Genomic DNA, 20397 nt, shown 5'->3' with positions numbered 1-20397 from the left:
GGGAGGGGGTTGGGGAGAGCCTGCTACAGTTCTTTGTTTGACTCCGGGACTCAGGGACGGGGAGGAGGAGGGAGGGAGGCAGAGGCTGCAAGCGCCGGGGCAGGCCCAGGAGGCAGAGGAGGGACCGTCTCCCCCGCCCCCCCAGCCCCCACTCCCCCCCCTGCTGCTTCCCCCCCTCCCTACCCGGACTCCGGGGGCACCGCCGGGGGACAGACACCCAGCAGGTAACCCCGGCCTGGCTCGCCCTCCCCTCTCTGATTTTCCTCCACACCTTCCCGGATGACCCCTTTTCCCCTTTCCGTCTCCCCGTTTCCCCCCGGCCTTGCCTCTTTTCCCTGGCCTTCCTTGTTCCATCGCCCCGACTTGGGCTTGTCGCCCGCTGGCCGCGCCGGCGTCTCGTGCAGCCTGATTCCCTTCTCGCCCGACAGCCTGTGCGTCCTAGGTCTGCCCAGGGCACCTTTTGGGGCTCTGTCTGGCTGCTGCTTTGGGCTCTTGCTTCCCTTCTGACCTGTCCCCTGGGGCTCTCGGGGAGGAGGGAGTCCCTGCCTTCTCTTGCTCCCCCCCAGTTCCCCGCCTCCCCAACTCTGGCCCCCTTTCTCCTTCTAGCAGTCTCTAGGGGTGGGGAGAGAACCGGAATTTAGGGGGCCCCCTGGAGGGGCAAGGGGCTGTGTGTCGCTGGGGAAAGGGGTTGTGAGTGTGTGTAGGGTGGGGATGGGGGGGCAGTTAGAGACCTGGCTGCCTCTCTGTTGTCCCTTTAAATGGCCCTCACATTTCTGGGGACTCGTGGGGGGGAGGTGGCAAGCCGCCTGCCTGGGGGGCAGGGCCCTTGGTTCGTCCACACAATCAGGGGTGGTAATGATTTAAAGGGACAGCCTCGGTGTGGCCACTGCCACCCTGCGCCGGCGGGAGGGGGAGCCGGCAGGCCATGTCTGGGGAGGCTTGGCTGGTGAGCAGGGCATTTGAGGCTGAGTCTGTTGCTGGGCCTGCCAGGTCTGGGACAGTGCTGCGGCTGGGAAGGTGCAATGAGGGGTGACAGCCTGCCTGGGGGGTACACAGCCTGGGCTTTTTCCCAGGGCCTCACCTTTGGCTCTACCGACTCCTTGGCCAAGAATCCTTGAGTCCAAACTATGGAGTCTGTCGGCCACCAGGTAGGGGCCACCGGCTGGTCTGCAGGGCAGGGGTCTGGCCTGGGCACTTTGGAGCTGGCACTTCAGCTTCTCCTTTTGTTGTTTGGCTCTGTGCACAAGAAAGCCCCAGCCCCTCCCCCAGCCCAGCTCCCCCTTCCCGTCCACATGCCCCCCTCACACATATACACACACACACACACACACACACACAAACACACACACCCCAGCTGTTGGACAGATGAATTACAGCCTCCGGCTTGGGGCCAGGGCTGGTGAGGGATTAAAGCTCTGGGGCTGGCCCTTTAAATGGCTGTTAGCCCCTCCCCCACTTTGTTGTCCAGACACCACTCACACACCCCTCTGACCCCCTAAGCTGCCCCCTCATTCCTCCTCTTGGTCTGTCCTAAAGTCTGCCCACTCTGCTCTCTAGCCCTTCCAGAGTCCCTCCCCCAGCACAGCCGCAGAACACAGATGCCACACATTACATATACACACTCCCTGCTCCCAGGTTGTGAGCCTCCCTGTCCTGGAGAGTTCTAGCCTCAAGCTCCCTTCCCCAGCAGTAGGGCCTTGCCTGCCTGACCTCTCCCACCTACAGCTGACCACTACCCTGGCCCAGTGAGGGGGCCTTGGTGGGTCAGAACTAGCACCTCCCTGGGGGCAATGTCATCAGCAGCCACAGAAGCTTGCGGAACATTGCATCATGGAGACTGGGGGCTAGAGGCCTGAGTCTCTGGGGCAAGGGGAAGGATGGGGGCTGGAAGGCTAGGGAATATAGAGATTAGATTGGGACCCCAAGTGTTTGGGTCCATAAGGGCACAGAACTATGATTAAGGGAGCAGAAAACATAGGTCCCTGAGGAGCAAGTCTGAGGGGAGGGCCGACTTAGCTCTGACCCCTGATGGACACCTGATTCTTGGCCTTGGACCTACGCTAAAAGACCTAGCTTCTTGTCTATGAGGGTTGGGAAGGGAGTGGGCCTCTATCACCTTCTTAGGCCACATAAGAGGAAGGAGGTGATGGGGAAACAGGATATTGCCTTGGGGTTGGCAGGGAGGGGAGGCTTGCAGCAGAGGCTACTTCCAGGCTCAGGCCCAGACTCAGAGTTCTTGCAGGGGAGGATGGCCCCTCCCTGTTAGGCCCGTTCATCTAGTCTGGCTACCTGTGCTGCTAGCCAAGACCTGCCTGCACCCGCCTGGGGGAAGACGAGGGGGCAGAGTCCAGAGGGTGGGGTTGACTGTCTGGTGTCTTCATAAGGTTGGAGAGGACACAGAGCTGAAGGAAGAGGGTCTGCATGCCCTAGTGCTGGGACTCAGGCTGGCTTGGGTGCAGATATCAGGGCAGCTGGGGCCACTCTGGGGCTAGGGAGTCTCAGCAGGAAGGTCTTGTCAGAAGAGGGATCACGGGTTGGGGGTCTACTGTAGACTTACTCAGATGCCATATCATGGCCCCTTCCCAACTGATCCAGCCTGCTTCCCAAAGGGGAAGGTTGGATGACCACTTTGGGGATGGCTTTTTCTGGTTGCCATGGAAACAGATTCTCCCATCGTATCTGACCACCAGAGCCAGGTTTCTCCTTAATGAGGGGGGCAGGGAGCCCAGGGAAATTCTCCAGCCTGGGAGACCCCCCACCTCTAACTGACTTTTTTCTTTTAGGTTCCCCCCAGGGCAACATGCCAGCCCCGTAGCACTGCCCACCCCACCCACTGTGGTCTGTTGTGCCCCACTGCTGGGGTGCTGGTTCCAATGAGACAGGGCACAGCAAACTCCATCTGGTAAGTCCTGTCTGAGTGGCCGTCTCTCCCCAGCAGTCTTAACTCTGCACCGCATGGTTGGAGATGCTTCATATGATCTGGGTCATGCCCACTCTTCAGAATGGTCCTGTCCAATTCTAAGCACCCCACCATGTGGTGCTTGAGTGGTTCAGCCCTCCTGGTTTATGGACCTCCCTTCTATCTCCTAGAAATGGTTCAGCCCTGTACTTCACCAGCCTCTCCACTACTACCAAAAAATCTTTCCCCCACTATCTCCCTAGTGCTACAACTCAGTTGCTTATTGAATGAAGATGGAGTTTGCAAGCTGAAAAGTGGATATGAGCTACCCTGGAGGAATTTTTTCTTGGTAGGGAAAGGGCTTTATCCTTATAGGAGTTGTTGAACACCCTGGTTTTGGAGAGTGTTCAGAATTTATTTGGGGAGATACTGGAGATCACTGCCAGCCACAGCAGTCTTGGCATTTCACCTTTCCTTCCAGATCTCTTTCAGTCCCATTCTCTCCCCACTGCACTACAGCATTTGCCCCCATACCTAAGTCTTACTCTTCTGCTTCCCTCTCTCCTGTCAGTTCTCTGCCTGAGGCCCTGCTTTATTTCTCATTCCTTTGTAGGAGAAAAGGGAAGATAATCCCTAAGCCAGGGGCTTACGTTCTCTGTGTGGTGTTCTTCCTCATTACATATGGGATTTCTTGAGTGGGACTGTTTTCTTCTATGTGTGTCTCACTATTTTGCATGATGTTTTGCACACTGGGGTGCATGGTGGATTTGTGTTGAATAATGTTAACTGAATGAGCTTCATTACCAAGAACCTATGACTTCTGAGATTTGCTGCACAGCCTCCTACCTTCTCTAGAGGACGTGAGACATTGGGGATGGTAACATGGGTAAAGCTGAGAGGAAGGTTGGCCCCAGGAGATGGCCCGTGAGGATAAAACTGAGGGAGAGTAGGACAGAGGCAGTATATAAGCATGGTAAGAATGTGGTTCTGGAAAGAAGCCTAGCTCTTTCATTCTTCACCTGCAGAATGACTTTGGCCAAGTCACCTAGCCTCTCTGGGTCTCAATTTCCTCATCTGTAAAACGGGGGTAATCAGAGTACTCTCTATGTCAGGTTTTGGGGAGGAGTAAAAGAAATGCTTGTAAAATAATACAGTGCCTGGTATGTAACAAATATTCACGAAATGCTAGCAATTGCCACTACCACAGTGGGAGCCACAGGGAGCTGTGAGGATAAGCAGGGATGTCGAGGGATGGGGCAGAACTTGACTGAAGGCAGACAGACCTCCAAATTCTTGACTCAGAGTGATCACTGATCCAGGGAGACGTCAGAATCCAGAGGAGTGTAGCAAGGAGTCAGCAGGGTGGGCCTGTGCCAGTGTCGCCCCGACTCTGTTCAGTAACATGAAGGCAAACACAGAAGGGCATGTGCGGAGACACACGTGATCACGCTAGTGATGCAGAGGCAGACCCAGACAAAAGACCGAGACAGGAGCTAGGCAGACACACAGACAGAGACAGCCCCGCGGAGTCATGTAGACAGGGATAATGACAGGAACGCGCCAGACACAGGCACAGAGGGAGACAAGATGAGCAGATATGCAGGTGCACACGGAGACAGACACCGGGACCCACGCACAGCCGACCGTGTCAGACAGACTGGTGAACACAGCGCCCAGTCAGAGGCAGACACAAGGCCTGCAGTGACACATAGCGGGCCGGGGCCGGCACCGTCACTCCTCGGTGGGGGGCGGGGAGGGGCCGGCAGCCAGGGGAAGGCTGGGGAAGGGAATCCCGGGCGGGCGGCCTGCCCGGGTGGCTGAGTCACAGCGGAGCCTCAGCCGGCGGCCCTCCCCTCCGCCTCCCCCTCCCCCAGGTAAGAAGCGAGCCTGTAACCCCTCGCTTCCACCAGGCGTGCTGAGAACGGGCTGGGAGCGGGTTGCGACCAATGTCCTGGACCGCCCCACCTCGGCGCGCGCGCAGCATGCCCGCTGATTGTCGGCTCGGTAAAACACTATTTGTGGGCTCTTGTCTCTGGCCGTCACGTGAGTTTGCGTGCGCACTTCAGGCCTCTTACCACGCGTCCCGCGCGGCTGCGGCGCTGCGCGGAGGGGCTCCTCGGCTCAAGCCCAGAGAGAGTTAAGTGGGTGTGATTGATGGAGTATTTCTCTCTTGGGGCTCCAGCGGGGGCGGGGATGTAGGGGGTCGGTTAAAGTCCCGAGTCCAGGGCCCGGATGGAGGGGGCGGAGCTGGGCTTTGCCGGGAGTGCCCGGATGGAGGGGGTGTGGCCTCGGCGGGAGCGGAATTAACCCTTTCAGAGCCGCTGGCTCTCAAGGTTGTGGGTCGGGTCGGGAGAGGCTGGAATGTCTGCCTCAGAAGTGTATCAGCCTCCCAGCCTGGCTCTGGCCGCGTGCATCTACCTCTCGCCTGTCTCCGAGGAGTCTGTGGGTGTCAGTCTTTGTGCCTGTCCGTGGTCCCCTCCCCTTGGTTAGTATGGACACCGGGAGTCAGGGAGGGTTATTCTTGACCCAGAGCGAGAGTGGAGGTGAGAGTGGAGCGCGAGCCGGCGGCGGCTGGGGAACAGGTGCAAGCGCCGCGTCGGGGCTGCCCGGCACGGGGAGGGGCCATCGTGGGGGAAGACGAGAGGGGAAATTCCGCGGGACCGGTGGTGAGCCGGTGTGTGGGCTGAGGAGTTGTGTCTGCCTCTGACTGTGTGTCTGTGTGTGTTCAGGGAGGCGGGGGCTGAGTCAGTGGGAAGAGGGGAAGGTTTTCTGGGTGACTCACGCTCCCCCACCCCAAACCTGAATCAGAGCCCGAGGGAGGGCTTTGTACGGGGGGCGAGTGAGGAGTCCAGCGCCTGTGTCCCGGGTGCGGACAAGGATCCGAGGTTGCTGGCCAGAATGAGTGTGTGTTTAGTGTACAGGAAGTTTTGTTTTCAAGTGAGGGCTTTGTATTCTTGGGTGCCGGCGTGGGGCTTTGTGGATAAAGGTGGAAGAGCAGGGGGCTGGAGGGACAGCACTCACTGACTTAGGGAAAGCTGAGTCAGTTCCCCGTGGGAAAGGGGAAGTGGCAGAGGGGAAGTGTCATCATCGCCGAAGGGGAAGCTGCCTTTCCTGGTAACTGGCGGCGCTCTTGGGACCACTTCCCAAGCAGGCATCTGCTCCTCTGTTGTCTGGTTCCCCGGCTCCCCCACCACGTCTGGTCCTTGGGTCTCCTCCCCGCCCCTGCCTCGATACTCGGGTGGGGGCAGTCTGGGAGTGCCATACTTGACCACAGTTCAGCGCTGTACCCGGCTGGGTTACTGATGGAAAGGATGCTGTCTCTAGTGAGGAGAGAGTTCTGACAGTAATACCACGGGAACCGCGGAGAGGGTCCGCGGGGCCCAAGCGCCCACAAGGGCTCGGCGGGAGGGTGGCACGCAGGGACCTGTAGGGTCCAAGAGCTTCCATGCAAACAAACTACCTTACCCCTTCGGGAAGGAAGGCTCTTTTCACCAGAAACCCGTCTGCCCTTGTGGGCTGGGTGGAAATTTCCCCACAGCGCAGACTTCTCTCAACGAAGGCGAACTTTCCAGCCACCCCCAACCCTTCGTCGCGCACTCTCCCCCGGCTTCCTGCCCGGCGCTCGCTCCAGCTGGAGCACTGGCCCCGCCCCCGCCGCTTTGTACTCGACACTCGCCTCTCGATGCTCTTTGTACTCTAGGCTCTCAATGGACCGATCCCGGGAGCCGAGCCGGCTCCCTACCTGCGGGGACGCTGGGTAGGCGCGGAGGAGGCGCGGGGTCGCAGCTCTTGGGCTTAGAGGGGCAAGAAGGAAGAGCTGGGACTAAAGGGAAGGTGCCCAGGAGAGGAGAGCGCTGTGCCAGTCGGGGGTCCAGCCGGCACCAAAGCGAAGGGGTGGGGGGGGGCGTGAAGGAGGAAGTGAAACGGGTTCTGGGTTCTTTAAGGGAGTGGGCGGTGAGAGTGGGACAAGAGTGATGTCACTGCCTGTCGGGCCCCGCCCTCATCCCTCCCTCAGGACCCCCCCCCCAGTACATTTTACACACACCGCTTCCGCTGCGCAAGTAGCCACGTCACGGGCAACCCCCGAAATCCCCCCCTCCCTTGGGGGGCGGGGGCCACGTGGGCCGTGGGGAACCGCGTGGCCCCGGCGGGGAAGGGCAGAGAGGATACGCGAGCCACGAGAGAGGGGCCACTCGGGACCGCGGTGCGCGACTTCTCGGAAGTTGGGGGACTAAAAGGGGGTCTGATTTTGGGGGTCGGTCGGTATTGAAGACCCAGAAAGCCAGGGGAAGTAGAGGACCTGGAGCAACTGGGTATGAGCCTGAGGGCTTGACCAAGGTTTGGGTCGGGGTCAGGCGTTGGGGGTGGAGCGCCCTGATAGCGGCGTGGACGGGTTTGGGTGCCGTGGAAGTCGCTGTGGCTGGCCAGCCCTAAGCAGTTATTAGGGGCGCTCGGGGTAGGGAGGTCTGTCACTGGGCGAGGTAAAGTGAGGAAGGGGAGGGACGTCTTTTTTGCGTTCTGTATCCGTCTGCCGTCCGTCGGTCTTGCGGTGGCCGGGCGCGGGGCTACTCGAGCGGCCTGGCCGTGGCCACCGGCGGCTCTCGGTGCGTGAGGCTTGCGGGTAGCGCCAGCCCCCACGCCGGCCGGGGCGTGCGACTCACCGGCCTCATCCGCATGCGTCTTGTCCTGGCTGCCTTCTGGCCCTGACGGCCGGAGTGTCAGATCCTAGATGGGGACCCAAGGTGGGAGCCGCGGGGTCACATCGGGGTCACCCCGGGCTGAGCCCGTCTGACCGGCTCCGGCGCCCCTCCTCCCCGGGCCACCGCTGCCGGGCTCACCTCGCTCCCATTGGTTCCGGCCAGGCTGTTACTGAGGCGGAGACACGGGTGATGATTGGCTTTCTGGGGAGAGAGGAAGTCCTGTGATTGGCCAGATCTCTGGAGCTTGCCGACGCGGTGTGAGGACGCTCCCACGGAGGCCGGGTAAGCGGCCGCTGCGTTGCGGGTCGGCCGGGTGACTCCGGACTGGAAGCCTAGCAGCGCAGCTACCCCGTCCCTCTGACCGGCCTTTTGGTTCCCTGCCACAACGTCCCGGCTCCCAGCCACACTCCTGGGCCTCTAGGGACTGGTTGGGCTGGGTGGGCCTCCTTTTGGGGAAAGCTAAGGCCGGGCCCTTTACACAAATGACAGATTGGTGGATGCCACAATCCACCCATCCCAGCCCCTGGGCCTTGACTATGTGCTGGCCAGCTCGTCTCACTCCTTTTCCTCCTCTCTGTAGAATTGGCTGTGAAAGGACCCAGGAAGCCATCTGGGGGTAGCGGGCACTCTTATAAAAGCGGCTGGAGCCGGACCATCGTCCCAGAGAACTGGGGCAGGGGGCCGTGCCCAATCTCCAGGGCTCCTGGGGCCACTGCTGACCTGGTAAGGGAAAATCTGGGACTGAGCTGGCTGGATGTACACTGGCAGCTCTGGTTTTGCCTGCAGTAAGAGCATAATTTCTTATCCCCAACTCAGGCTGGATGCATCGGGCAGTGGACCCTCCAGGGGCCCGCGCTGCACGGGAAGCCTTTGCCCTTGGGGGCCTGAGCTGTGCTGGGGCCTGGAGCTCCTGCCCGCCTCATCCCCCTCCTCGTAGCGCATGGCTGCCTGGAGGCAGGTGAGAATTTGGGGCCCTCTGTCTCCAGGCACACCTCTTTCCATTTCTGTACCCCTCAATCTCCCTGGGTTCCTGTCATTCTGTGGGTTTCTGTGCATCAGCCCCCTCGTGCCTAGGTAGGACAAGATTGCTCCTTCTTGCTGTACATAACACTCCTTCTCTCTCCAGATGCTCAGCCAGCATTGGGCAGCCCCCGCTTCCTGCTCCCCTACCCCCTTCACATGGCAGTAGTTCTGGGCACCCCAACAAACCATATTATGCTCCAGGGTGAGTGGATATTTGAAGGTTCTGGGGGTGGGAGGTAAGGCTGGGGCCTTGAAAGAGTCCCCTCAAGCCCAAACCCAACCCACACCCCCACCCCTTCTGCTCTGTAGGGCGCCCACTCCAAGACCCCTCCATGGGAAGCTGGAATCCCTGCATGGCTGTGTGCAGGCACTGCTCCGGGAGCCAGCCCAGCCAGGGCTTTGGGAACAGCTTGGGCAACTGTACGAGTCAGAGCATGACAGTGAGGAGGCCACACGCTGCTACCACAGCGCCCTTCGATACGGAGGAAGCTTCGCTGAGCTGGGACCCCGCATTGGCCGACTGCAGCAGGTAGGAGGAGGCAGGGCATGGGGGACAGGATTGTACAATTGTGCCTTCTGGCTCAGTGCCCCGCCTGACATGTGTTCCTGCCCTGTGTCCCCCCACCCCCAGGCCCAGCTCTGGAACTTTCATACTGGCTCCTGCCAGCACCGAGCCAAGGTTCTGCCCCCACTGGAGCAAGTGTGGAACTTGCTACACCTTGAGGTGAGGCTGGCACTGGATGGGTTAGGGAGGAAGGCCAGGCTGTGCCTGCACCCGTGCCATTTTCTCTTCTCTCTTTTTGTTCTCAGCACAAGCGGAACTATGGAGCCAAGCGGGGAGGTCCCCCGGTGAAGCGAGCTGCCGAACCCCCAGTGGTGCAGCCTGTGCCTCCTGCAGCGCTCTCAGGCCCCTCGGGGGAGGAGGGCCTCAGCCCTGGAGGCAAGCGAAGGAGAGGCTGCAACTCTGAACAGGTGTGGGTATAGGGGGGCCAGCAGGCAGTAAGTAGGCAGGACTTGGGCAAGGAATGGGATTCTCACACTCTCTTCTCTCCTAGACTGGCCTTCCCCCAGGACTGCCACTGCCTCCACCACCATTACCACCACCACCACCGCCACCACCACCCCTGCCTGGTCTGGCCACCAGTCCCCCATTTCAGCTAACCAAGCCAGGGCTGTGGAGTACCCTGCATGGAGATGCCTGGGGCCCAGAGCGCAAGGGTTCAGCACCCCCAGAGCGTCAGGTGAGCCCCTGCCTGTTGCCTTTCACCTCTCACCTGCAAGTGCCATGCTCTCTATTCTTCACCCTACATCCCCGTTTATCTCCTATAGGAGCAGCGGCACTCGCTGCCTCACCCATATCCATACCCAGCTCCAGCGTACACCACGCATCCCCCTGGCCACCGGCTGGTCCCGGCTGCTCCCCCAGGCCCGGGCCCCCGCCCCCCAGGAGCAGAGAGCCATGGCTGCCTGCCTGCCACCCGTCCCCCCGGAAGTGACCTTAGAGAGAGCAGAGTTCAGAGGTCGCGGATGGACTCCAGCGTTTCACCAGCAGCAACCACCGCCTGCGTGCCTTACGCCCCTTCCCGGCCCCCTGGCCTCCCCGGCACCACCACCACCAGCAGCAGTAGCAGCAGCAGCAACACCGGTCTCCGGGGCGTGGAGCCAAACCCAGGCATTGTGAGTGACAACTGCGGGTGAAGGGGGGCATGGGTGGAGCTTGTCTTGAGGTGGCCCGAGCAATGCTCTGACCACCCGCTTCTACACTTGCAGCCCGGCGCTGACCATTACCAAACTCCCGCGCTGGAAGTCTCCCACCAGGGCCGCCTGGGGCCCTCGGCGCACAGCAGTCGGAAACCGTTCTTGGGGGCTCCCGCTGCCACTCCCCACCTATCCCTGCCACCTGGACCTTCCTCACCCCCTCCACCCCCCTGTCCCCGCCTCTTACGCCCCCCACCACCCCCTGCCTGGTTGAAGGGTCCGGCCTGCCGGGCAGCCCGAGAGGATGGAGAGATCTTAGAGGAGCTCTTCTTTGGGACTGAGGGACCCCCCCGCCCTGCCCCACCACCCCTCCCCCATCGCGAGGGCTTCTTGGGGCCTCCAGCCTCCCGCTTTTCTGTGGGCACTCAGGATTCTCACACCCCTCCCACTCCCCCAGCCCCAACCACCAGCAGTAGCAACAGCAACAATGGCAGCCACAGCAGCAGCCCGGCTGGGCCTGTGTCCTTTCCCCCACCACCCTATCTGGCCAGAAGTATAGACTCCCTTCCCCGGCCTCCCAGCCCAGCACAGAACCCCCAGGACCCACCTCTTGTACCCCTGACTCTTGCCCTGCCTCCAGCCCCTCCTTCCTCCTGCCACCAAAATACCTCAGGAAGCTTCAGGCGCCCGGAGAGCCCCCGGCCCAGGGTCTCCTTCCCAAAGACCCCCGAGGTGGGGCCGGGGCCACCCCCAGGCCCCCTGAGTAAAGCCCCCCAGCCTGTGCCGCCCAGGGTTGGGGAGCTGCCTGCCCGAGGCCCGCGACTCTTTGATTTTCCCCCTACTCCACTGGAGGACCAGTTTGAGGAGCCAGCCGAATTCAAGATCCTACCTGATGGGCTGGCCAACATCATGAAGATGCTGGATGAATCCATTCGCAAGGAAGAGGAACAGCAACAACACGAAGCAGGCGTGGCCCCCCCGCCCCCGCTGAAGGAGCCCTTTGCATCTCTGCAGCCTCCTTTCCCCACCGACACAGCCCCCACCACTACTGCTCCTGCTGCCGCCGTCACCACCACCACCACCACCACCACCACGGCCACCCAGGAAGAGGAGAAGAAGCCACCACCAGCCCTACCACCACCACCGCCTCTAGCCAAGTTCCCTCCACCCCCTCAGGCACAGCCACCACCACCACCACCCGCCAACCCGGCCAGCCTGCTCAAATCCTTGGCCTCCGTGCTGGAGGGACAAAAGTACTGTTATCGGGGGACTGGAGCAGCTGTTTCCACCCGGCCTGGGCCCTTGCCCACCACTCAGTATTCCCCTGGCCCCCCATCAGGTGCTACCGCCCCGCCGCCCACCTCAGTGGCCCCTAGCGCCCAGGGCTCCCCACAGCCCTCTGCTTCCTCGTCATCTCAGTTCTCTACCTCAGGCGGGCCCTGGGCCCGGGAGCGCAGGGCGGGCGAAGAGCCAGTCCCGGGCCCCACGACCCCCACCCAGCCGCCCCCACCCCTGCCTCTGCCCCCTGCTCGCTCTGAGTCTGAGGTGCTAGAAGAGATCAGTCGGGCTTGCGAGACCCTTGTGGAGCGGGTGGGCCGGAGTGCCACTGACCCAGCCGACCCAGTGGACACAGCAGAGCCAGTGGACAGTGGGACTGAGCGACTGCTGCCCCCCACACAGGCCAAGGAGGAGGGTGGCGGGGTGGTGGCAGCAGCGGTGACAGGCAGCTGTAAGCGGCGACAGAAGGAGCACCAGAAGGAGCACCGGCGGCACAGGCGGGCCTGTAAAGACAGTGTGGGTCGGCGGCCCCGTGAGGGCAGGGCAAAGGCCAAGACCAAGGCCCCCAAAGAAAAGAGCCGCCGGGTGCTGGGGAACCTGGACCTGCAGAGTGAGGAGATCCAGGGGCGCGAGAAGTCCCGGCCCGATCTTGGTGGGGCCTCCAAGGTCAAGCCACCCACAGCTCCAGCCCCTCCACCAGCTCCTGCACCTTCTGCCCAGCCCACACCCCCGTCAGCCTCCGTCCCCGGAAAGAAGGCTCGGGAGGAAGCTCCAGGGCCACCGGGCGTCAGCCGGGCTGACATGCTGAAGCTGCGCTCACTTAGTGAGGGGCCCCCCAAGGAGCTGAAGATCCGGCTCATCAAGGTAGAGAGTGGTGACAAGGAGACCTTTATTGCCTCTGAGGTTGAAGAGCGGCGGCTGCGCATGGCAGACCTCACCATCAGCCACTGTGCTGCTGATGTTGTGCGCGCCAGCAAGTGAGTTGGCTGCCCGTGTGGCCCAGGGACAGGCTCTCTTCCCCCATCACCCTGATGTTTGTGTCTTCATTCCACTGTCCTCCCACAGGAATGCCAAGGTGAAAGGGAAGTTTCGAGAGTCCTACCTTTCCCCTGCCCAGTCTGTGAAACCGAAGATCAACACTGAGGAGAAGCTGCCCCGGGAAAAACTCAACCCCCCTACTCCCAGCATCTATGTATGTGTGCCACTTGGCCTCAGAACCACCCCTGCCAGAGGGTTCTAAGACAGTGTTGGGGACTGCTGGGGTGCTCTGAGCCTGGGCCAGGGCTCTGACCCCAGCTCTCCTGGTCATGTCTCAGCTGGAGAGCAAACGGGACGCCTTCTCACCTGTCCTGCTGCAGTTCTGTACAGACCCTCGAAATCCCATCACAGTGATCCGGGGCCTGGCAGGCTCCCTGCGGCTCAGTGAGTATGGAGGGCAGAAAGTGTCAGGGAGGGCTGCACGGGTCTGGGGCATGTAGGACCCTCTGAGAAATCCCACACTTGAAGAGTCAGGACAGTGGCTTTGAGGAGTCCACTGAGTGATGGGTCAACTGGCATTGGACTCTTCTCCCATCTGTCTCCAGCATTTGGCAAGGGGGAGGGGGCCATAGTCAGGGCCTGATGAGTCATTTCTGAATTTTTTGTGATTAAGGATGAGAAGAATACAGATTTTAGAAAAACCCTGAAGACCTGTGATTTTGGGGCGCTCTCAGTCTTTTGTTGCGCAAAATTTCAAACACATACAAAATTAGAGGAAGCTGTATAGAAATACAAAGGTCAATCTTGTCTCCTTTATATCTGTATGTCCTCCCTTCCCCACTCTGAGTTATTTGAAGCACATTTCAGGCTTTCACTTGACTGAATCTTTAATTGGATCCAATGGTAGCTCAAAGAAGCTGCTGTTTTGACTAGAAGGACTCCAAATGGGGAAAAAAAGAAGCTGCCATTGAGCACCTACTATGTGTCAGGTGCGGTGCACATGGCCACGCGCACACCTGGGAACACTGGTTGAGGGGCTGAGTCCTTGAGCAGCTGCAGGAGAAAGAGGGCTGGTGAGGATGCAGATAGAGGCCAGCACGCCCAGCTTCCTGTGGGGCTAGGGTTCCTGCCTATTTCTCCTGGACTGAGCTCTACTAAGCCTATGACCACCCTGTCAGAGCCCAGAGGAGTAGGAAGGGAAAGGGTCGGTTGGGTCCTTGGTCCTTATCCTCTGCCTCTGCCCCAACACCCTTGCTTGGCCCTCCCTTTCAGACTTGGGCCTCTTCTCCACCAAGACCCTGGTGGAAGCGAGTGGCGAGCACACCGTGGAAGTTCGCACCCAGGTGCAGCAGCCCTCAGATGAGAACTGGGATCTGACAGGCACTCGGCAGATCTGGCCCTGTGAGAGCTCCCGTTCCCACACCACCATTGCCAAGTACGCACAGTACCAGGCCTCATCCTTCCAGGAGTCTCTGCAGGTGAGACGATAATGTGGCAGAGGCAGGTCCTGGGACGGGGCTGCGGTGGGAGGGCTCTCGAAAGGTGTCTGACCCAGGTCTGCCTACCCTCTGGCTGAGCAGGAGGAGAAGGAGAGTGAGGATGAGGAGTCAGAGGAGCCGGACAGCACCACAGGAACCCCTCCTAGGTACCGTACAGGTGTGCCCCTTCCCTTTCTGCTTCCTTCCCCTCCCTCTGGTCTCCACCAACCTGTGCTCTTCGCCCCAGCAGCAGCACACCAGACCCGAAGAACCATCACATCATCAAGTTTGGCACCAACATCGACCTGTCTGATGCCAAGCGGTCAGTGGGGCTGAGGCCAGGGAAGTTGGGCCAGGAGTGCTGCTGGGACCTCGTGGCGGGGGCGGGGTATAGCTTCTCTCTTGTCGCACTTTTCACGCCGCAGGTGGAAGCCCCAGCTGCAGGAGCTGCTGAAGCTGCCCGCCTTCATGCGGGTAACATCCACGGGCAACATGCTGAGCCACGTGGGCCACACCATCCTGGGCATGAACACGGTGCAGCTGTACATGAAGGTGCCCGGCAGCCGAACGCCAGGTGCGCTCCAAGCCTGTGCGCGCCGCTGCGGGAAGCGCGAGAGGAGGGGCTGGGCGCTCAGCTGTCAGCCAATGAGGGCAGAGGGCGGGGCTGTCGGGGATCGCAGCTCCGACCTGGCCAGCCATGCTGTTCTCTGTCGACCCCTGCAGGCCACCAGGAGAATAACAACTTCTGCTCCGTCAACATCAACATTGGTCCAGGCGACTGCGAGTGGTTCGCGGTGCACGAGCACTACTGGGAAACCATCAGCGCTTTCTGTGATCGGTGCGTGCCGTCCTGCGCAAGTCAGCCTGCCGCGTCCCCGCCCTCGGTCCCCAGTTCCCACCTGACTTGTGGCCACCCCGCAGGCACGGCGTGGATTACTTGACGGGTTCCTGGTGGCCAATCCTGGATGATCTCTATGCATCCAATATCCCTGTGTACCGCTTCGTGCAGCGCCCCGGAGACCTCGTGTGGATTAATGCGGGGACTGTGCACTGGGTGCAGGCCACCGGCTGGTGCAACAACATTGCCTGGAACGTGGGGCCCCTCACCGGTGAGAGGGTGGGGCAGGTGTTGGCATGGTGTGGGGCCTCAGCCGCAAGGCCTGAGAGGCTGGGGCTTGGAGAGCCGCCAGCAGTGAGGGAAGGGTCTTGGGCCTAGGTGTCTGGGGGCTGTTTGAGAGTCCTATTGTGATCGCCTCTGGCCCGCAGCCTATCAGTACCAGCTGGCCCTGGAACGATACGAGTGGAATGAGGTGAAGAATGTCAAATCCATCGTGCCCATGATTCACGTGTCATGGAACGTGGCTCGCACGGTCAAAATCAGCGACCCTGATTTGTTCAAGATGATCAAGTGAGGACCCTATTTGGGTGGGAGCCCACCTCCACTGACCGGTCCCTGTTCTTGTTCTTCCTGACTCCACCCCGTTCTTACCTCTCTCCATCCTTGTCTGCCTGTGCCCCGAGTGTTACTGTGCTGGGGAGGCTAACTAGGTCCCTGCTGTCATGACCTTTCCTAGTGGTCCAAATAGACAAAAACCAACGGAAATTTCACCTATAACAGATGCCCAGGACAGAGGATGTGACCCAGACATGAAGCGGGGAGGTCTCTAGGGGAGGGCCCTGGGGCTGTCCACCCCTCTGCCCCTGCTCCAGCCCTGCACCAGGCTTCCTCCCTGCTGGTGGTCTCCACCCAACCCCACTGCTTCCCAGGTTCTGTCTGCTGCAGTCCATGAAGCACTGCCAGGTACAGCGCGAGAGCCTGGTGCGGGCAGGGAAGAAAATCGCTTACCAGGGCCGGGTCAAGGACGAGCCAGCCTACTATTGCAACGAGTGCGATGTGAGTGGGCCGGCTCTCCTGCTCCCCTGCTCCCCCTGAGTGTCCACAGTGGCCCTCCCTCCCCCTGACTACCCTCTCCTCCCTGCCCCAGGTGGAGGTGTTTAACATCCTGTTCGTGACAAGTGAGAATGGCAGCCGCAACACGTACCTGGTACACTGCGAGGGCTGTGCCCGGCGCCGCAGCGCAGGCCTGCAGGGCGTGGTGGTGCTGGAGCAGTACCGCACGGAGGAGCTGGCTCAGGCCTACGACGCCTTCACGCTGGTGAGGGCCCGGCGGGCGCGCGGGCAGCAGAGGAGGGCACTGGGGCAGGCTGCAGGGACGGGCTTTGGGAGCCCGGCCGCGCCTTTCCCTGAGCCTCCGCCGGCTTTCTCCCCCCAGGCCCCAGCCAGCACGTCGCGATGAGGCCGGACGCCCCGCCCGCCTGCCTGCCCGCGCAGGGCGCCGCGGGGCCACCAGCACATGCCTGGGCTGGACCTAGGTCCCGCCTGTGGCCGGGAAGGGGGTCGGGCCCAGCCCTTCCACCCCATTGGCAGCTCCCCTCACTTAATTTATTAAGAAAAACATTTTTTTTTTTTTTTTTAGCAAATATGAGGAAAAAAGGAAAAAAAATGGGAGACGGGGGAGGGGGCTGGCAGCCCCTCGCCCACCAGCGCCTCCCCTCACCGACTTTGGCCTTTTTAGCAACAGACACAAGGACCAGGCTCCGGCGGCGGCGGGGGTCACATACGGGTTCCCTCACCCTGCCAGCCGCCCGCCCGCCCGGCGCAGATGCACGCGGCTAGTGTATGTACATAGACGTTACGGCAGCCGAGGTTTTTAATGAGATTCTTTCTATGGGCTTTACCCTTCCCCCGGAACCTCCTTTTTTACTTCCAATGCTAGCTGTGATCCCTGTACATGTCTCTTTATTCACTTGGTTATGATTTGTATTTTTTGTTCTTTTTTTGTTTTTGGTTTTTAATTTATAACAGTCCCACTCACCTCTATTTATTCATTTTTGGGAAAACCCGACCTCCCACACCCCCAAGCCATTCTGCCCGCCCCTCCAGGGACCGCCCCTCGCCGGGCTCTCCCCGCGCCCCAGTGTGTGTCCGGGCCCGGCCCGACCGTCTCCGCCCGTCCGCCCGCGGCTCCAGCCGGGTTCTCATGGTGCTCAAACCCGCTCCCCTCCCCTACGTCCTGCACTTTCTCGGACCAGTCCCCCCACTCCCGACCCGACCCCAACCCCACCTGAGGGTGAGCAACTCCTGTACTGTAGGGGAAGAAGTGGGAACTGAAATGGTATTTTGTAAAAAAATAAAATAAAATAAAAAAAATTTAAAGGTTTTAAAGAAAGAACTATGAGGAAAAGGAACCCCGTCCTTCCCAGCCCCGGCCAACTTTAAAAACACAGACCTTCACCCCCACCCCCTTTTCTTTTTAAGTGTGAAACAACCCAGGGCCAGGGCCTCACTGGGGCAGGGACACCCCGGGGTGAGTTTCTCTGGGGCTTTATTTTCGTTTTGTTGGTTTTTTCTCCACGCTGGGGCTGCGGAGGGGTGGGGGGTTTACAGTCCCGCACCCTCGCACTGCACTGTCTCTCTGCCCCAGGGGCAGAGGGGTCTTCCCAATCCTACCCCTATTTTCGGTGATTTTTGTGTGAGAATATTAATATTAAAAATAAAAGGAGAAAAAAAATCCTGTTTCACTAACGGCTGGTGATAGCAGGGAGAGTACCGGGAGGGCTGCAAGACCGTGATTGATGGGGAGGACTGCGCAGACCCTGGCGAGGGCGAGCCCCTCCCCGGAGGCGCCTGTGGAATGTCCAGGGCTCTGGTCCGCTCCTCGGGATGGGGGGTGCCTAATCCTAGAGCCGCATTCCAGGATAAGGGGGGTGGGGAGAGGCTGGGCCGGGGGAGGGGCAGGAAAGAGGGCTATAAGGGCAGCAGCCCAGGCGGGCGGAATCCAGGCGGGCCATGGCGGATGTCCCCGGGGCACAGCGAGCGGTTCCCGGTGGCGGCCCAGAGCCCCGGGACCCCCTGGACTGTTGGGCCTGCGCTGTGCTTGTAACAGCCCAGAATCTGCTGGTGGCTGCCTTCAATCTTCTCCTGCTGGCGCTGGTGCTGGGGACCATCTTGCTACCCGCTGTCACCATGCTGGGCTTCGGCTTCCTCTGCCATTCTCAGGTGAGCGTGCGTCCCCGGGTGTGCGTGTGAGTGTGGGTGTTGGTGTGTGGTGATGCTGGCGGTGGGGTCTATGGGCCACAACTTCAACCCGCCTGGGCTGTTTCCACCCCGTGCACAGTATGGCTCGGTCGGCTTGGGCCTGACGCCTCTTCTCCCACAGTTCCTGCGCTCCCAGGCACCCCCTTGCACCGCGCACCTGCGGGACCCCGGTTTCACGGCCCTTCTGGTCACCGGATTCCTGCTCCTCGTGCCGCTGCTCGTGCTTGCTCTGGCCAGCTACCGCCGCCTCTGCCTGCGCCTCCGCCTAGCCGATTGCCTCGTGCCCTACAGCCGAGCCCTTTATCGGCGTCGGCGCGCGCCGCATCCGCGGCAAACCCGGGCCTCACCAGGGTCCCAGGCCGTTCCTACATCAGGAAAGGTCTGGGTCTAATGACCCTCGAGTCAAGAACAACCCTGACGGCTGCCCTCCTTCTTACTCGGCCCAAGGACTTGAAGCCCGGCATCTTCCGACCTGCCCTGCCCCCACCCCTGCCTGAGCGGAGCCCTAGCATCCCCTTGGGAGCAGCAGCGTCAGTGGACCCAATGCTGAGGAAAGCCCCCACATCCCGGAAAACCCACTTTCCTTTCACTACCCACATCTCAATCCTGAACATCTGGGCTGGAACCTGCACACCTTCCCCTCAGCCCCGTCGTGAATGGGACAACAATCTCGTGCCCTCCTTTTATGGTGCAGCTCCTCCAGTATTTCCGGGGCTGGGGGGCGGGGCTGGAGGGGAAGGAGTGTCCACGCATCAATAAAGATTTAACGAACTGAACGTGCTCTGCAAACACAGGAGTGGCACAAGTACTATCACCCCTGCCCTGTGCCGAGGAACAGGAAACATGTGCCAGGGCCACAAATGAGCAGAGAGGAGCATCCTTCAGCCCCCTGGCCTTATCGCTTTTGTCCGTTCTTCCTGGCCAGAACTCAGAGATCTGTCCCTGACCCCAGGCACCTCCCCATCAATAGAGTGGAGGGGGCCCAGCCTCGGCCGCCTGCCCCTGCTCCCCTTGGGGACCTGAGCCCGTTCTCTGACCCCAGCTTAAAGGAACTCGGTGTTGCCAGGCCGGGGTGGGAAACAATGGGCCTTCCGGAGCAGGATGACACCCCCTCCCGCCACAATTCTGGAGCAGCAGCGTGGGAGGGAAGATGCAGGGGCCCACCCTGGGGCCTGTTGGTGCATCATTCAGCCCTGTCCCCCATCTCTACCCCTGAACTTGAGAGAACCTTTGGCACCCCTGGACATCCCGGTTGGTAGAGGAGGGTTGAGGGTGCTCCCGACTTCAGATGAGTCCTTTCCTCTACGGGTGGGGTGTCCTATCCCTGTACTGGCATCCCAGCTACACACAGACACAGGTCCATTCGGTCGTAAGTTTAATGAAGTCTGAAAGGTATGCGCCACCGTGGTCAGAGATATGGAGGCCCGGTCAGACTCTCCCTCTGCACCTCAATGGAAACGATGTGGTGTCCGGGTACCATGGCCAGGCCCAGCACACGGGGCTCCCCGGCAGAGAAGGAATCTGGAAAGAAGGATCAGAGGATCAGGGAAGCAGGCCGGCATCAGTCCCGCCCCTCTGAGCCACAAAAACGAGCCCCAGAAAACAAGGGCTGCAGCCAGGCCCTGAAGGGGAAATGCCTTGCGTAAGGTTCCGCCACATTTCCAGGCGGGTGTGCATTCCCCAGGCACTGACCCGACGGCTTGAGGAACTCCTGCGCCGAGCCCAGGATGACATTGCAGTCACGGTCAGTGCAGAGGAAGCAGCCCACCAGTGTCCGTCCATCTGTCATGCGAATGCGCATAGTTTTGTTGAGCAGCGCCTCTAGCTGCTGCCGGGCGCGCGCAGCCGCCGAGTCCTCGCGCTCTCCGTCCGAATCCTGCGCGGGGTGGAACAAGCGCTCAGACCGCGCAGTCCCGGCTGCCCGCCCGCGGAACCACAGCTCCCGGCAGCCCGCGGGGCGCTCACACAACGCCCAGAGGCTGCCGGGAGCTGCAGTTCCCCCACCCCCTCCATCTTGCTGCTCGACTGCCCCTCAATCCCAGAACCAGAGCCCGTGCTAACCCCGGCGCTGGAGCTGCTCTGACGCCGACTGCAACAGCCATTCTCTTCTCGTAGCAGCATGGTCGGTCCAGCTCCGGCCATTTGCCCGGAGGCCTCCTCTGGGCCTTTCAACTTCCTAAGCACCTTTCAGGTTGGGTGGTCCGAGATCTCGCGAGCGCTCCCGACCGCTTTCCTTTCGCGAGA

General features: G+C 60.9%; 3 protein-coding genes across 11 annotated transcripts in view; 2 read left to right on the top strand and 1 right to left on the bottom strand.

Annotated features, from left to right (window-relative positions):
* Nucleotides 1-203: 203 nt before the first annotated feature.
* Nucleotides 204-17626, top strand: KDM6B (lysine demethylase 6B). Of its 6 annotated transcripts, none has more exons than XM_050765186.1 (23): nucleotides 204-224; nucleotides 2784-2902; nucleotides 7762-7881; nucleotides 8180-8322; nucleotides 8416-8557; nucleotides 8726-8824; nucleotides 8932-9151; nucleotides 9254-9346; nucleotides 9433-9594; nucleotides 9678-9863; nucleotides 9952-10299; nucleotides 10393-12575; nucleotides 12664-12790; nucleotides 12915-13020; nucleotides 13849-14054; nucleotides 14157-14221; nucleotides 14302-14376; nucleotides 14480-14628; nucleotides 14778-14892; nucleotides 14976-15163; nucleotides 15321-15462; nucleotides 15822-15948; nucleotides 16040-17626. In XM_050765186.1, exons 5-23 carry the CDS (start codon nucleotides 8421-8423, stop codon nucleotides 16349-16351), a joined length of 5040 nt encoding a protein of 1679 aa, XP_050621143.1. In that variant the 5' UTR covers nucleotides 204-224; nucleotides 2784-2902; nucleotides 7762-7881; nucleotides 8180-8322; nucleotides 8416-8420; the 3' UTR covers nucleotides 16352-17626. The 6 variants fall into 6 exon arrangements, with proteins under 6 accessions (XP_050621143.1, XP_050621142.1, XP_050621146.1 ...); XM_050765189.1 differs by lacking the exon at nucleotides 204-224 and having other exon boundaries at nucleotides 761-2902; nucleotides 16040-16210; nucleotides 16328-17626; XM_050765190.1 differs by lacking the exon at nucleotides 204-224 and having other exon boundaries at nucleotides 764-2902; nucleotides 14305-14376; nucleotides 16040-16210; nucleotides 16328-17626.
* Nucleotides 17627-17703: 77 nt separating this feature from the next.
* On the top strand, nucleotides 17704-18929 carry TMEM88 (transmembrane protein 88). 2 transcript variants are annotated; one of them, XM_050765526.1, is made up of 2 exons: nucleotides 17704-18114; nucleotides 18275-18929. In XM_050765526.1, the coding sequence occupies exons 1-2, from the start codon at nucleotides 17905-17907 to the stop codon at nucleotides 18542-18544; spliced, it is 480 nt and encodes a 159-aa protein (XP_050621483.1). In that variant the 5' UTR covers nucleotides 17704-17904; the 3' UTR covers nucleotides 18545-18929. The 2 variants fall into 2 exon arrangements, with proteins under 2 accessions (XP_050621483.1, XP_050621482.1); XM_050765525.1 differs by having other exon boundaries at nucleotides 17828-18114; nucleotides 18601-18929.
* A 586-nt stretch (nucleotides 18930-19515) lies between these two features.
* NAA38 (N-alpha-acetyltransferase 38, NatC auxiliary subunit) overlaps nucleotides 19516-20397 on the bottom strand; it is a 226289-nt gene continuing 225407 nt past the window's right edge. For all 3 annotated transcript variants that reach the window (XM_050765556.1, XM_050765555.1, XM_050765554.1), the window contains exons 2-4: nucleotides 20215-20391; nucleotides 19846-20029; nucleotides 19516-19674 (exon numbers count right to left, since the gene is read on the bottom strand). In XM_050765556.1, coding sequence (XP_050621513.1) covers nucleotides 19562-19674; nucleotides 19846-20029; nucleotides 20215-20295 — 378 coding nt within the window. In that variant the 5' untranslated portion in view covers nucleotides 20296-20391 and the 3' untranslated portion in view covers nucleotides 19516-19561. The remainder of the gene's footprint in view (nucleotides 19675-19845; nucleotides 20030-20214; nucleotides 20392-20397) is intronic.

Source organism: Macaca thibetana, chromosome 16, assembly GCF_024542745.1.
Source record: "Macaca thibetana thibetana isolate TM-01 chromosome 16, ASM2454274v1, whole genome shotgun sequence".
NCBI lineage: Eukaryota > Metazoa > Chordata > Mammalia > Primates > Cercopithecidae > Macaca > Macaca thibetana.
The sequence above is the reverse complement of the archived record's forward strand: the minus strand, read 5'-3'. Positions and strand labels throughout refer to the sequence as shown.